Source organism: Saccopteryx bilineata, chromosome 3 (genome assembly GCF_036850765.1).
Source record: "Saccopteryx bilineata isolate mSacBil1 chromosome 3, mSacBil1_pri_phased_curated, whole genome shotgun sequence".
In the NCBI taxonomy this organism is placed as follows: Eukaryota; Metazoa; Chordata; class Mammalia; order Chiroptera; family Emballonuridae; genus Saccopteryx; species Saccopteryx bilineata.
In genome coordinates this window covers 223402476-223419218 of record NC_089492.1, presented here as the reverse complement: position 1 = coordinate 223419218, position 16743 = coordinate 223402476, and the positions used below count along the sequence as shown (strand labels likewise).

Below are 16743 nucleotides of genomic sequence, written 5' to 3'. Positions count from 1 at the left end.
GCCATAGGAACTTAACTCTTGTTTATATCAATTAGCCTGCTGTAATACTGGTTTCATTGTAAGTCATTTTGTTTAAAGTGGCCATTTGCGGCCCTGGCCGGTTGGCTCAGTGGTGGAGCATCGGACTGGCGTGCAGGAGTCAGGTTCGATTCCTGGCCAGGACACATAGGAGAAGCGCCCATCTGCTTCTCCGCCCCTCCCCCTCTCCTTCCTGTCTGTCTCTCTCTTCCCCTCCAGCAGCCAGGGCTCCATTGGAGCAGGGTTGGCCTGGCACTGGGGATGGCTCCTTGGCCTCTGCCCCAGGCGGTAGAGTGGCTCTGGTCGCAACACAGCGACGCCCCAGATGGGCAGAGCATCACCCCCTGGTGGGCGTGCCAGGTGGATCCCGGTCGGGCGCATGCAGAAGTCTGTCTGACTGCCTCCCCGTTTCCAGCTTCAAAAAAATACCAAATAAATAAATAAATAAATAAATAAATAAATAAAGTGGCCATTTGCAAGAACTTAGCGACGATGATAAGTGAGGACTTACTGTACTCTTAAGAAAAGACATTCAATCGAGATGTTGGTGTTTAGATTGTTTGATAGATCAATCAGTTGATAGTCAGACATATCTGTGTTCATATTTAATAAGCTCTTTATTATCTACCCTGCTTGGGAAACAAGGAATATTTCTAGTTAATCAAGTATTCTAGTTAATAAAGGGTTGCCACAAAGGGTTATCTTATAAGAAATTGAGTTGTGGTGATATACGCTTGAACACTGAAACAATGATCATCATCTTTGATGATGAAGTTCTGTGAGCGTCCTTCAGTATCACAAACCCACTGTAGTGGTGCACCGACATCATTTATCATTGTGCCGTGGAACGTGGTGGAGTTGGTAGAACTATCTGGTAAAGTTCCACCTATTTGCCAAATGGAGAGAGAGAGTATGCATGTTTATGGTCAGACTTGCTCCAGAAAGGATTTAAGATGATGGTGGGTGTAATGATTATTTTACCAGCTTGCAGACTTAACTGTTGTTCCTTCCAGGAAGATCTCCAACACTTGGCTCAGCACCGGCTGGTTCACAATGACGATAGCGCTGGAGCTCTGTGACAGGATCGATGTTTATGGCATGGTGCCCCCAGACTTCTGCAGGTAGGATTTATTCTGCAAGTGTAATTCATCAGCAGCGTTGTGCAGGGTTTATAAATATCTGATTCCAAATATCAACCACAAAACATGTCTGTCTTCTTGAAGCAATTAATTAACATGTCCCAAGTTCTGGGTCTAGAAATAACAAACAGCACTTAATTATGTGATATAAAATATTGAAAGTTTTTGTTTGTACGGCTGGAGAATTAATCCATCTTCTAGGCTTCATTTATCCTCTAGATATTTGTCAACCAAAAGAAATGCAATAATTGGCATAATATTCACAATGAACATGTATTGAGAAATATTACTCTCATTCAAAAGGAATGTGGTGATTTTTAATGAATTACCGAGGGCAGTTTCTTTGACGGTAATGCCTGTTTTCTAAAATTAAAATACTTCTTTAAGCCTCATTTCCTTTACCACCATGTAGCCTCCATTTGTGCTTCTAACACCAAAGCACAGGCATAATTATTTTGATGTACAACTTTAAAGAGAACAGACATATCTCTCTGTTGCTACCTTAAGTATGTGCCCAGGCAGAGTTTGGTGTCCCAACAAATGTACTGATATGCGAAAGCTCTGTAATTTAAAGGTGCAATGCCTATAAATTCAGAAAGTGCTCTAGTTTTCAGGAATGCCTGATGGCCGGCACATGACCTCAGTCCTGATCTTCAAACGGTAAAACCTGGGATTTGGGGTGTTTTTAAATTGTTCAGTAAAATTTACATTTGCTTCATTGTGCATTAAACCTAACAACTTCTCATGGGCCCTTATGCAAAATCTACAATTTGGGGGTTTGAAGCAAAAATGAGGAAAGGGCATTTAATCATGCTGTTGCCACTTGGCTGCTTTTCTCCCGCTGTTTTTAATGCCCAAACCTATCAGCAGCAGGAGTAGTTTGTATGTAAGAGTCAGGTCACAGAAGAGAAGGAAAAGTGTGGACAGAGCATGCCTTTGTTCTGTGCCTGGATTCACTGATCCCCAGGGGTGACACCACGTAGTAAGGAAGGGTGTAGGCTCTGCAGCCAGACTGCACAGGTTCCAAGCCCGGCCTGACCACTCACTGACCTAGCATGACCTTGAGCACATTGCTCTCAGTGTCTCTGCTGTCTCATCATTGGAAGTGGAGGTGGTGATAATAATAGGCTCTACCTCATAGGCTTGTAGGTGGATTAAATAAGTTAATTCATGCGAAGTGCCTAGCTTGGATTCTCACCCAGTTTCTCATCACTTACTTTACTGGCCTGGTTTCCCTGTTTAACAATCTGTATGCAAAAAAAAAAAAAAAAAAAAGAGATAAGATGGTGTAAGAAAACAAACTGCCTTCTCAAATCAATAGGCTAACAAAGACCATGGGAGCAGCACTTATGGGCATGCAGAGAGCTGTCAAAGTTGATGGTTACGTGGCAGATATAATTATGTGAGATTGCCATTAGGACATCAGAGAGAAAGCACATGAATAAATTGAGATGTTAATGACTTTGTGTTCAAGGAAATATTCCATTTATTATGGAAAACAAATGAAAGGCAAGTCAACCTGTCATTTCTCTTATTCAGAGTTAGTTCATCAAGACTTCTTGTACATAGATGGAGACAATTTATGGAATGGCACTACCGAGGCAGTTAGGACACTGTCAGTGTTGCCACCAGCTCTGGCTTTCTGTTTCTCAGCCATCATCCCAAAAGGTTTGATAGTTGTTCTCACAAGATGTTCTCAGCAAGAACTCTTCAAAAGGTTCCCTGTGCCCAGTGTCCTGTCACAGAAAGTGGAGAAGGGTGCTGGGTGCTGTCCAGGGGTGGGATTCAATAATTTAACAACCAGTTCTCTGCCCTAATGACCGTTTTAAGTAGTAAAAAAATTATATACCGAAAGGTACTGTATTATTTCATGCATTTAATACTTAAACAAGAACAATAAAAGAGGCACACAAAACTGTAATAGATTATTTTATAAGAAAGAGTTTTAAAATATTAATGAAAAAATAGCCTGACCTGTGGTGGCGCAGTGGATAAAGCATCGACCTGGAAATGCTAAGGTCGCTGGTTCGAAACCCTGGGCTTGCCTGGTCAAGGCACATATGGGAGTTGATGCTTCCAGCTCCTCCCCCCTTCTCACTCTCTGTCTCTCTCTCCTCTGTCTCTCTCTCTCCCTCTCTCTCTCCTCTCTAAAAATGAATAAATAAAATAAAATAAAATAATTAAAAAATATTAATGAAAAAATATTAAAGAATACCTGACAAAAAACAATAAAACTGTTATTTAAGGTATTTCTATATTGATTCTTGATTAACGTCCTCACTTGCAATTTTCTTCACTTTTATCCAAGCATCATTGGCTGTGTGATTGATCCTTAACCATTTTCTCACTATAGTATTTCACCAAAGGTATAATGAGTTTTATGAAATGAATAAATAAATATTACAAGCATAGTTCTGTTAAATTATTTTCACCTATGGTCAGAATAAGCTACAGGTGCTTAGAATATGCTGTTGTGCAGATGAATATTAAAAAAGAGTAAGAAATGTAAATTTATGATTCCATATTGGGCAGCTGCCCAGAAGCCCACCTTAGAAAGAATCCTAGCCTGACCAGGTGGTGGCACAGTGGATAGAACTTTGGGCTGGGACACGGAGGACCCAGGTCAAAACTCCAAGTTCCCTGGCTTAAGCGCAGGCTCATCCGGCTTGGGCACAGGCTCACCAGCTTGAGCGCAGGGTTCTTGGTTTGAGCATGGGATCATAGACATGACCCCATGGTCGCTGGCTTGAGCCCAAAGGTCGCTAGCTTGAACAAGGGGTCATTCGCTCAGCTGTAACCCCCTAGTCAAGACACATATGACAAAGTAATCAATGAACAACTAAGAGGCCACAACAAAGAATTGATGCTTCTCATCTCCCTCCCTTCCTGTCTTTCCTTATCTGTCCCTCTCTCTGTTTCTGTCAAAGAAAAGAAAAAGTAAGAACCCTAATTACAAGTGCCATTTTAACAACATTTTCAACAAACTCAACAAAAAATTAAGTATCCATTGTACCAAACCGGTACGAACCAGCTGAATTCCATCACTGGTGTTGTCTAGAGGATAGGGTTAGGCTAGAGGAGCACCTGCTTGGTTGTAACGCCCACTAACAAAGTGTAGGAAGGTAAGAACCAGGAGCAACATAGGCTGATGCTCATGTTCCTTTTATCTGATTCCAGAACAAACCCTAACTGGGAGACCTTCAGCTTTGCTTTCTTCACCTGCAAAATGGTGATAAAATAATAAGAGCAAGCAGGTGATGGTGAGGATTAAATGAAATCATGAAAGCAGAGCATCTGAATAATGCCCAACACACAGTTAGTGCTCAGGAAAAACTATTATTACTAATACATTAATATTATACCATAAGATATATGAAATTATTGTTACTATTATTATCCTAAGTACTTGAGATGTACCCTGTGGTATCAAGAATTTGGGGAGGTTCACAGACTAGGACATAGTTCCTGTGACCTAGACTCTCACAGTAAGCCTGACCCACAGCAAAAAATAATGAAGATGGCAAAACCTCTTAGAGTCAAATAACACTTGCAAACAGTATCTGCATCCAAAGAATAAAAAAGCAATATGTGAGTTAATTCCTCTGCTAGGCTGACCATTTCCACCCCAACAATTTTTTTTGGCCTGCTTCTTCTCCCAGCTGCTCAGCCTGGCTGTTCTCCAGCAACAGAGGAGTGGGTAGGGGTGCCCAGCACCCAAGGGCTGGAGGGCCATGTCTTCTCAAAGCAAGTGAGGCTAGAAGTCCCTGGTCATGGAGGGCATGCTTGGAATTTAGGCGGCTATAGAGGGGAACTCTCCACCCAGGACAGGCAGCCCCTCTTCATGGCCCTGACTCCCAAACCAGCCGTCAGGCAGCCTGACTGACCAGCACTAGCCCTTTGGCTTTATTTTGAAAGAAGCTGAGGATTGTAAGGAGCCACATGTCATGTAGTATAGCTTCTGTATCTGTAAGATGCCTCATAAACTCTAGGACTTAATGAGATATTAACAAGGCCAGAAGTGGTAAAGGAAGGTTTTGTGAGACTACTCAAGTGGGTTGAACTCACCAGAATGTCCACTCCCTGTGGACAGAGATTTTGAGTGTTTGGGCCACTGTTGGAACCCTAGCACAAGGACAGTAGACATTTACCATCCTGGCCTATAGCCAATGCTCCATAAACATTAAATGAATAAATGGTCTTGTCTGCTACTCTCACTGTATGCTCTGGTAACAGGGCGCTGAGGTGGGCAAAAATAACCCTTTCTGCCCCTCAGAAGCTGTTGAACTTGGGAATGTTACTATTTCACCTCACTAAGCCTTAGTGACCTTGGGCAAGTCACTTAATGACTCTCTCAAAGCCCTAGCTTCTGTATCTGTAAGATGGTGCTGACACTAGTACTTGCCTCAGGGTTTATATAATAGTTCCATGAGGTAAGAGGGGAGGAGCTCTTGGCACAGCCCTGGGGTCTGATAAATGTGGGTAAATTACCACATTACCCAGTGAAAGGATTCACTCATCTGCAACTGTGGATTCCTACAGGCACATTTTAAGGAGATGTCAGAGGGCACTAACGAATAGTGCTCAGTGGCTAGGAGGCCTGACTGCTGGGAAGGGAAGGACACACATGGTCTCCTGTGTGAGCCACGTCCCCTTTCTCTCCTCTGTGGAGAACTGGCCTCATGTGGCCTCTGGCTGCTTGCAGGATATCGCAAGCTATTCACCACATGCCTGCCTGCGTTTCTCACAGGAATGAAGAATTAGCTTTATGGGGCCAGAGTTCAGCAAGCAAAGAGAAAGCCAACTGTTCATTTTTAGTAAATTAACCTTTTTTGGAACTTGAGGCACAATTAGTACCTTCAAAAAAAAGTCATTTACTAAATTAATCAGAGAGACAAAAGAGACTTTGATTCATTCAGCTAACTTGTCTTAGGCACTGGGGACATAACCAAAGATGAATGACACAGGGTCTTTGCCTTCAGTCACCTGAGCGTCACAAATCGGACCTTGTCACTGAACACCCTCTGTTGTCCCCTAAAGCTTTCAGAACAGAGTTCGCATGCCCTAGCTAGCACACAAGCCCTTCGGGACCTGGTTTCTGTGTTCACTTAAGTCTCATCTTCTCGGCTTATGCAGACTTATTTTAGCCAGACTGAAAAACTGGTAGAGGAGCCTGCCCTGCTGAGACCGGTTCCTGTGCCTTTAGCTTAGAATACCCATCCCTTTCTTCTTAATTTGATGATTACTACTGGTTCTTTACTCTGAATATTAATGGCTGATATTTTTTGTTCTGCAATACCACATGCTGGCTCTACATTTAGTATGAATACATACACTATCAGTATGTATTCACTGAGCCTTTAATAACCCCATGAGGTAAACATTACTATTATCATCATTTTATATAGGAAGCTTAAAGACATGAAACAGCTGGCCAAGCTTGTAGAACAGATCGCAGCAGAGCTAGGATTTCAGTCCGGGTCTGCAGGACTCCAGCACCAAAGCTCCTAACCCCTCAGTTCACTGTTCCAGACACAGCACTGTTCCTCCTATCTCTACCTCCAATCGGAGTCAGACCCACCTAAGCCCTCACTGGGGCCTCTCCCTCCTTCACCCTGCCCCACCTCTTTGGTTGGTTTTTATCTCCTCGTTTGCCTGTAGGCTCGAGGGAGCATGTCAACATTTGTATCTTTAGTACTCGTCATTGTGTCTTGCACACACTATGTATTTAGTATGGATTGGCACAACGCATTTTAAAATCTCCCTTTCCTTGATGGTGTTTAAGAGACTGATTCTAAACTTATCTCAAGGCCAAAAGTGCCAGGTGAATAAAAAGTGTAATCGCAAACGGCAAATTCAGCTTTCGAGGGTCCTCAGAGGTCACTGGCAGCCACCTGTTTCATCCTCACCCAGGCCAGCATGGGGTCCTCCACGAGGGGCTCAGGCAGCGGGCCTCAGTCTCCGTCCTGCCTTCCTCACCAGACTCCAGGCTCGTGAATGTTCAGAAAGCTGGGGAAAATTAATCCCATGCTGCATCCTAGACAACATCAAAATATATTATTGTGTGAACACTAGACCTGTAAATTATGCCATATCCCTACAGGAAGTCAAATCCATTCTGTCTAGGTACACTATAAATTGCAGCAAAGAGATCTGTTATCATAGCTTTCCAAACTAAGTTACAATGAGTATTTTTAATCTCATTTTTCGTTGTAAATTATTGGCAGTAATAATGGGCCAAACATTTAAACTCTATCTAATAAGGATCTTATTTCTGGTCATACTTACCACATTACCAAGTTTACAACTCTCGGTTACCCATTATTTCTTCAGTATTAATTAGAGGAGTAATGACTCAGAGTGATCACTGTCATGAAACTAAATTAATATCTCCTCCATAATGTGAAGGACATCTCAAAGGTATTGTGACTATCAGAGAGTTGACTCTGCTAGAATTATTAGCTAGTGGACATTAATAAAGCTGCCAGCATAGCAGAGATGGGCCATCCCTAGCGGAGTGCAGTGCGCAGAATCAGATGCTAACAGAGGGAAGGTATGGATGGTGACGCACCCATATGGTTCACTTTTTATGATGTAGTCTCAAAATATATTCTTGTGTTTTTCCTGGATGCTTATTGTTTCTTCTTTCTTTGCCATAATTTGACCAATTCTTCCCAGTCGATGGGTGTTTTCATTACCTTCCTTCTCGTTTGTGTGGGTCTCAATGACATATTAAGAGATGTTATGGTGCCATCTGAGGTGCCTGGGTTGGGGGGAGGGGTGTTCAGGTGACTCCCTCTGGCTCTTTGCCCATGATGGGTAAACAGCTGTTGTCTCCTGGTGTTCTGTGAGCCCCAAATACACAAATATTGTCCCACCAGCTTCCAACATGTGCAGCAGTTTAGCTTTCAAAAAAAGCTCCAAAGACAAGAAGTCAGGCAGCAGGATAAAGGAGCTCAGCCGGTCTCATTGGCCTGAGGCAGATGTTTAGGAAGACCCGTTGTGGGAACATTTTTTTCTGAATGCTACACAGTGTTCTCAAAGGCCCCCTGTGCAAGTCAATTTCAGAACAATTTAGACACTTGACAGCTATTGATTTCACTCCTTTCCTCAAACATTTCCTGACTACATCCTCTATGCCAAGTACCACACCAAAAATAGAAGTGTGTTTAGAGAGAGTTTCTAGAGAGAAGCAAAGGCCCGTTCTTTCCCTATAGATGGTCCAGCCACATGCCCAGAGAGCAGGGTGAACCTAGATCATACCCAGAAATGGAATTATCCTCCCTTGCTTGTTCATGTTATGACATTTCTTTACAATTGTACAGCTTAGCTTTAGAAGATTCAGAAATGGACATGATGAACTCTTGCTGCCATTAACATTAGTGGACAGGATTGTAAGAGTATGGGGCCTCTGCTTCGCACCCTGACCAACTGCACCAAGCACACGGGGCACCTTTATAAATAGGTGCTTGGGAAAGTGCAGCAAGGACAAGGTTGTCCCAACAATGTGTTGCCAACTCCAGTAGGAACGTGGGCTGTCATTAGTACAGAAACTCACCTGGTGGGACAGGAGTTTTACCAAGACACGAAACCCAACTCTTTTTTTTGTATTTTTCTGAAGCTGGAAACGGGGAGAGACAGTCAGACAGACTCCCGCACGTGCCCGACTGGGATCCACCCGGCACACCCACCAGGGGGCCACGCTCTGCCCACCAGGGGGCTATGCTCTGCCCATCTGGGGCATCACTCTGTTGTGACCAGAGCCACTCTAGCGCCTGGGGCAGAGGCCAAGGAGTCATCCCCAGCACCTAGGCCATCTCTGCTCCAATGGAGCCTCACTGCGGGAGGGGAAGAGAGAGACAGAGAGGAAGGAGAGGGGGAGGGGTGGAGAAGCAATGGGCGCTTCTCCTGTGTGCCCTGGCCAGGAATCAAACCCGGGACTTCTGCACGCCAGGCCGACGCTCTACCACTGAGCCAACTGGCCAAGGCCTGAAACCCAACTCTTAAGAAGACACAGCTGGGCCCTCAAATTTCAATTTCTCTATGCATGAGTTTTCTCATCTGTAAAATAGCAATAACGACAGTACCTTTCTCACTCGGTGTGGTGAGGATTAGATAAGTTAGTCTATGTAGAGTCCTGAGCACTGGGTTTTGGTTTGAGTAAGTCTAGCATCTTGAATGGTCCAATGAGTGAGACCATATGCTTAAAGCCAGCACTAGACTCTACCCGGGTGCCAGATGCTGGCCTATCACATAAACTAGTGGAGAAGTAAAGGCGAAGATGTATGTTAAGCACCAAGGTTTAGCGGGTATTGAACTAAATCAGCCATCTCAAAGCTGGCTGCATATTAGAATTCTCTAAGGAGGATTATATTATTATATTTAAAACATTATTATATTTAAAAATATAATGTTATATTCTAACATTATTCTATTTAAAAAATTTTGTTTCAATATAGTCTTAGACTTACAGAAAAAGTTGCAAAAATAATACAGAGAGTTCTAGTACACACTTCATCCAGCTTCCCCTGTTAATTTTTTGCATAATTATGGTCCAATGATCAAAACTAAGAAATTAACACCAGTACAATACTCTTAACTAAAGTACACACTTTGTCAGATTTCGGCAGTTTGCTTAGTGATGTCCTTTCTCACCTTCAGGACCCGATCCAGGATGCCTTTATCTTCACTTGTCCTGTGTCCTTAGTCTCCACCTACCCATGACAATTCCTCAGTCTTTCCTTATTTTTCACGACTTTGATGTTTTTGAAGAATTCTGGTCATTATGGTAGGATGTCCCTCAGTTTGGATTAAGCTGAGGTTATGCGTTCCAGGGAAGGATATCCCGGAAGTGAAAAGCCCTTCTCAGCATCTCATATCAAGAGGTACATGATGTCAAAATGTCTCATTACTGGCTGTGTTAACCTTTACCACTTGGTTGAGGTGCTGTCTGCTGGGTTTCCTCATAGTACAGTTACAAGTTTTCCCTTTGCTATTAATAAGCATCTTGGGGGAAGATACTGTATGCAAATAACCTATTCCTTCTATCTACATCCCCACTAATGTTCTATTCATTGGTGCCTCTTGCCTGTGGCAATTACTCTATTCTTCTAATGGTGATTCCTATGCCCTCATTCTTTCTCGATTTATTAATTGTCATTCTTCTCTAAGGAAATGCTGTTTCATCTCTCTCATTTATTATTTGGTTGTTTGACATCATCATGGACTCGTGGATATTTATTTTATATTATGGGTTTTATAACCCAATTCTGGCATTATTTATTTTGCTACTGAAACCTCAGGCACTTTGTAAAATACCCATGCCTAAGACCCTCTCCAAATCAGTTAAACTCAACCCTATGGAGCTGGAACACAGATGATGATATTTCTTTAAAGCTCCCAGTGTACATTAAATGTTAGTTCTCTTAGTCTTCCCATCTGCTTCCTAAATAAAGGAAAAAAACCCTTTATTCACATTATTCTGCAGGATTTGTTCCCACATTCGCCCTTGGAGTGCTGATGACAGGCTGCAGCCACTTGGGTGACTGGCTCTGTGATTATCACACCAGCTCCGCCCTTACACCCTCATTCTTCCATTTCCCCTGGCCCAAACAGGGACTTGGTGCCAGAATCCTCCCGGTACAACAGTGGCCTTTTGATGTAGAAATTCTGCTGATATTTATTGGTGTTTTCACTGGGATCAGGTAAAGGCAGAAAAAGCCACAGCAGGCTTTAGAAAGTCGGGTTTGACCTTCAACGGCGAAGGGCTTTCTGGGTGGAACAATGGATTACAGCTGACAACTGGCTCGGACTGGAGGGGCTGTTCCTGCAGTTGCTCGGGCTCTGCATCCTCAGTCCCACAAAGCAAATCTCTGCCGTTTGGACAGAGTTTTAAAGGATGCAAACAATGCCCAGTTATTTGGACACCTTTGAAATCGAGAACTAAATCCACCAAATATGTAAATTTAATTCTCCCTTCAGGGGATCAATATAGAGCCAGATAAGTTTCATTCAAAGAGAGGGTCATCCTGCATGAGGAAATTGATCCTATAGTATCCTTCAGCTGTTTTCCAATTTCCAGCTATTCCTCCGTGCCAAATCAATCTCATGATTATTTTTAGAAACCTAATTGTTTCTTTTGTCAGACTGATGCCAAGAATATGTCCAAAACTTAGATGAATCAGATTTGAAGCCTAATCAGTGCTGGAATAAAAGCTTAACCCCAAGTATACCAAGCCGCATGGATTTGGCATGTCTCCCAAATTATGCCATATGCATTTGGGGATATTTTGCTCACAAGATTCTGTTTCTTTTTATTTACTTTTTTCTTTATAGTGGTAGGTCCACCTTGAATATTAACTAGCATGAATTTTCTTTTTTTAAGTTGTTTTATTGATTTGAGAGAGAGAGAGAGAGAGAGAGAGAGGAAGGAGGGAGATAAGAAACATCAACTCATAATTGCTTCACTTTAGTTGTTCATTGATTGCTTCTCATATGTGCCTTGACGGTGAGGGAGAGACCTCACCGTGAAGGCACATATGAGGTCTGTGCCTCAAGCTGAGCCAGAGACCCCTTGTTCAAGCCAGCAACCTTGGGCTTCAAGCCAGTGACCTTGGGATCATGTTGATGATCCTGTGCTCAGCTAGCAACTTCATGCTCAAGCTGAAAAGCCAGTATGCAAGTTGGTGACCTCAGGGTTTGAACCAGAGACCACTGCACCTACCACTGGTTAGGCTAGCTTGCATTTTCTGTATTCATAACACTTTCTGTGGAAATTTTAAGGAGACTCCAATTTCTAGGGTAAGTAAATAAGTGATATCTTTAATAACTAGACAGGACAGCTTGTGATGTTTCACTATGGAAGAGACACCTACATCTGAGACAGGCAGAATAGAGACGCAAAGCTTAAATTCACCACAGTGTCCAACCCATGATGAGGTAGGTTAAATGCAGCATGACAAAAATAAATCTCTCTTCCTGGAAGAACCTTAACCTCAGAGGAGAGGCAGTTTATTGTTGTCAGTGCCACAAACTTGACAGCCCTCTTGATAAAAGACTTCAATCCCTGACCCCAGTAGAGTTGCTACTCTAAAAGCCATTTGTGTATTGATGCCCCCTGAAGAAAATAAATAGGTGTCTAGCGGAGGAGCATCTTTGGAAACCCAAGTTACCGGGCTTAGAGTAGAGCCTTAGTAGCTAGCAGGGACCCCAGGACATTAGGCACTGAAAGGTGTTTGCTGCGATGCTTAGCTCTTTTAAGAGAAGAGCTAAAAATAACTAAGAAGAACGTAGTTTCTGCCACAAGACTGGTTAGTGAGCGTAGCTCAAGGTCAGAAGATTTATCTCCTGGGATATCATAACTAATCTTATCAGAAGTGGAGGGGACTGGCCTGGAATAAAAACAAGTCTGACACCAGGGCTTCTGGGGGGCTAGATGGTTTAGTAACCCTGCAACAAGGGCACATACCCACACCTTTATGTTAATCCAGGGCACATGACCTTGAAGATGTGAACCAGTATTTCTCGTGAGAGGTGGAGACAGGGATATAGAGTCATGAAAATGTTGGGGCAGTCAGGCTACACAGCAGGGATTGAGGATTTGGAATTTCGGGATAACAGGAGAATAAAGGTAGCATCATGCCTGCTCTCTTCCTTCTCTCCTGTGGAATCAAACTAAGATCATCAACTTTCCATCCCATGAGAATAAATTGGCTTTAAAGCTTGCTGTGTAGCTGCAAACTCCATATACATTTCTTTCAACAATAAAAATTATTTATTGAGCACCTACAAAGAACAAGACAAAGACTTACCCTCATGAACAGACAATAAGCAAAAAGAACACACACACGTGTACATCACAGCAGTTCCAGACAGTTATCGATGCCATAAAGAAAACAAGTCTGACTGAGAGGAAGTGAAGGGAGTGGGCGTCAGGTAAAGCCTCTCCGAGGAGAATACATTTGAGTAGATCCCCAAAGGAAAGAGAAGTGAACTGGTTAGAGAATGTTCCACCAAGTAAGTGACTGTCCTCAGGTGCAAAGGCCTCAGCGTAGGGACAAACTTGGAGGGGTTGATGACCCAAAAAGCTAGTATGGCTGGAGCATAGGGGACAAAGTTGGGTGGGTTAGGAGAAGGTTCTGGAAAGGAGTCTGATCATGTGACACCCTATAAGGCTGTACTCAGTATAATTGGAAATCTCTGGATGATTTGGGAATTGAAATGGAGAAGGGGAATAATCTGTTTTTGTGTTGTAAATATGTCTAGAGATGCTTGAGGTAAGTAGACCGTATGGGTGCAAGAGTAGAAATAAGAACTCTAGCTGAGTCTTAATAACTCAGGTTTTTGAATCCCCAAAGCCTGAAGGTCCTACAGTGCACTTTGAATCTCTCCATTTGATACCAATGGGCACTAATTTCATTTCACAAACTCAAAACCTCTCCACTTGCTCATTACTTAAACATCAGAAAAATCATTTGTTGAAATGTATTGTATTTAGCTTGAATATATGATTTGTGCTATCAGTTTATTAAAGATAACATCTTACCTTAGTCAAAGGATTTTTTTTTTTTTTGCTTTAATCACTTATCTCATTTTCCACCTACAGGGATCCCAATCACCCTTCCGTCCCTTATCACTATTATGAACCTTTTGGGCCAGATGAATGTACAATGTACCTTTCTCATGAACGAGGACGGAAGGGTAGTCACCATCGCTTTATCACAGAGAAACGCGTCTTTAAAAACTGGGCACGGACATTCAATATTCACTTTTTTCAACCAGACTGGAAACCAGAATCACTTGCTATAAATCATCCTGAGAATAAGCCTGTGTTCTGAGGAATGAGTGTGCCAGACCCAAATCCCAAGCACCCCTGTATCAGACACCAGGCCATTGGGCTTCCTGAGCTACTGGACATGGAAGAGGAACGGACTGGCAGGAAACAGTCTCACTCCTCAGTATGTACTGTGTACAGATGCCTACAAGATGGAACTGCAAAGCAGTGCAGTGGGCTAGCAGGAGGATTCCAGAATTAATACATTCTAATGAGTATTCCCCCTTTCAAAAGAGGGGAACACTTGTTTCAATTATGCTGCCATGGCTAAAAACATTTTGGATCTCTTTAAGTATTGCCTTCAAAACTGAAACACGAGCAACACAACGGTATTTATTAGTTGTATTCTTTATAGAAACACCGTGTCAAAAGACATTTTTCGCCCTGGCCGGTTGTCTCAGTGGTAGAGCGTCGGCCTGGCGTGCAGAAGTCCCGGGTTCGATTCCCGGCCAGGGCACACAGGAGAAGCGCCCATCTGCTTCTCCACCCCTCCCCCTCTCCTTCCTCTCTGTCTCTTTCTTCCCCTCCTGCAGCCAAGGCTCCATTGGAGCAAAGATGGCCCGGGCACTGGGGATGGCTCTGTGGCCTCTGCCTCAGGCGCTGGAGTGGCTCTGGTCGCAACAGAGCGACGACCCAGAGGGGCAGAGCATCGCCCCCTGGTGGGCGTGCCGGGTGGATCCAGGTCGGGCGCATGCGGGAGTCTGTCTGACTGTCTCTCCCCGTTTCCAGCTTCAGAAAAATACAAAAAAAAAAAAGACATTTTTCTATCAAATTGTATCCTAACCTGACTTACAATCTTTGTCATCTGTTGGACTCAGTGTGTGTGATTTGTAAAAAGTGGCTTGAAAGCGTGGACAGGGTTTCTGAAGAGCACATCTCCACTGGCTTTCATAAAGCAAATGCCTAATATTTATTTATGGAGAGTTTTGTAGTGTACTCTAGGCCAGTGTTTTTATAGATTATTATGTGGTAGTTTATTTCTATCTTTATTTCGGTAATTTATCCTAACTCTTGACTCCCGAATGGTGGTCGGAAAAGGCTAGAATCAGGTTGCTGAGTTACTGTGTCTACGACACTCTTTGTTAGCATGCAATTAGAATTTGGCTTAGAACTGTTGTCTTGCATTTTCTGAACACTTGGACTTCAAGAATAGCTATAACATTTTCCAAGGTATAGAAATGCTACATATGACAAAACCAAAAACTGTGCTAGTAACAAAAACATACTAAGAAGAGAAACTTAAAGATAGTTTTCTTTAGTAATAATTGATGTGGGTCCCTTCACTTAAGCTCTAGTTCCCTCTTCTGCAGAATGATGTCACTGTACCAGATGACCTCTTAACATTTCATTCCAAACCTAAAATTATATGAGCCTCTTGTTGACCCATTTAAGGACTTTGGATTAGAAGCAATGGGCCTTCCACAGTAGCAGGAGCCTTTTTTAGGCTTTTTATATTGCCCTATTACCTATCTCCTTCTTGTGGTAAAAAAATAAAAAAATAAAAATAAAAAACATACTTTCTCCTTATTCTCCATTAACTAAAACCTGCTTCCTGATTTGAGATAGAGATAGACATAAAGAACTTCCATGGTGTTGCCTGGGTACAAGAGCAAGGGACTGACTGCCCTTCTGCAAGTCTTTTAGGAGAAGAGATTACAAGGAGATTCCTTATCATATCACTCATTTATTCTATGCACTATTTAGAGCAGGCATCCCCAAACTAAGGTCCGCAGGCTGCATGCAGCCCCCTGAGGCCATTTATCCGGCCCTGCCATACTTCCAGAAGGGGCACCTCTTTCATTGGTAGTCAGTGAGAGGAGCACTGTATGAGGTGGCGCCTCCAACGGTCTGAGGGACAGTGAACTGGCCCCCTGTGTAAAAAGTCTGGGGACCCCTGATTAGAGTCACTCACTGCAAATTTACTTTATATTCATTACCATTCATTCTCTGGTGTGGAGGAGTGTGAAGGACTTGTTTTATTCAAAGCCAAAATCAGATGGTATGGAAGATTTTCATTTAAGCAAGTAATATTGTTCAAAAATAGTCTTTAAAAAATATATATATGGCAGTGGTGTTTGTTTGTTTTTTACCCATGGCTTAGGAGGCATTATTTCTCTAGTGCTAAATTTGAAGGCATCAGCAAATGTCATGTATAAAGACTGACACTGTTTTACAGAACATGACCTGGCTTATGATTAAAGAAGTTGTTTCATATTACTTCTTTTTTCTGTCCTTAATTCATACAAAAATTTCATGCCCTTGCACTAACTGGTACTATTAATTATATGCAGTATTGTTGTTGAGATGCAAATACAGTCTAGATATTTATATAGCAAAATGAAGTTGGTATTATCGTGGTGTGGCTTGAGCTGTTAAAAGCCAGTACAATTGAAATGTCTGTTCAAAACATACTGGAATGTGTTCTATAAGTTTTGTCATACTTTGTAAAGAGAATTTTATTCCAGTACAATCTCTTCTGCAGCATGGACTCTAAATACACAATACTTTATGAATGTACAAAAAACATAAATTTTAGATAATTAACTTATAAACCAACCTTACCACTACTTAAAGAGATTATGTTTTTCAGATATAAGTAGCACCCTTAATTACATTTCCAGTGGTACCTTGAGATACCAATTTAATTTGTTCTGTAACTGAGCTCATAAGTCGGTCAATTCTTATATCAAACTGCTGATACTGGACCCGTGTGGCAACACACCAACTAGTGGCAGCTTCCCGAATCATGACTCGTAT

The 16743-nt window shown here is 42.5% G+C and overlaps 1 protein-coding gene across 1 annotated transcript in view; it reads left to right on the top strand.

Annotated features, from left to right (window-relative positions):
- Positions 1-14363, top strand: part of ST6GALNAC5 (ST6 N-acetylgalactosaminide alpha-2,6-sialyltransferase 5) — a 193194-nt gene extending 178831 nt beyond the window's left edge. Inside the window, exons 4-5 of the mRNA XM_066268871.1 lie at positions 1032-1139; positions 13759-14363. Coding sequence (XP_066124968.1) covers positions 1032-1139; positions 13759-13990 — 340 coding nt within the window. The 3' untranslated portion in view covers positions 13991-14363. The remainder of the gene's footprint in view (positions 1-1031; positions 1140-13758) is intronic.
- Positions 14364-16743: the final 2380 nt, after the last annotated feature.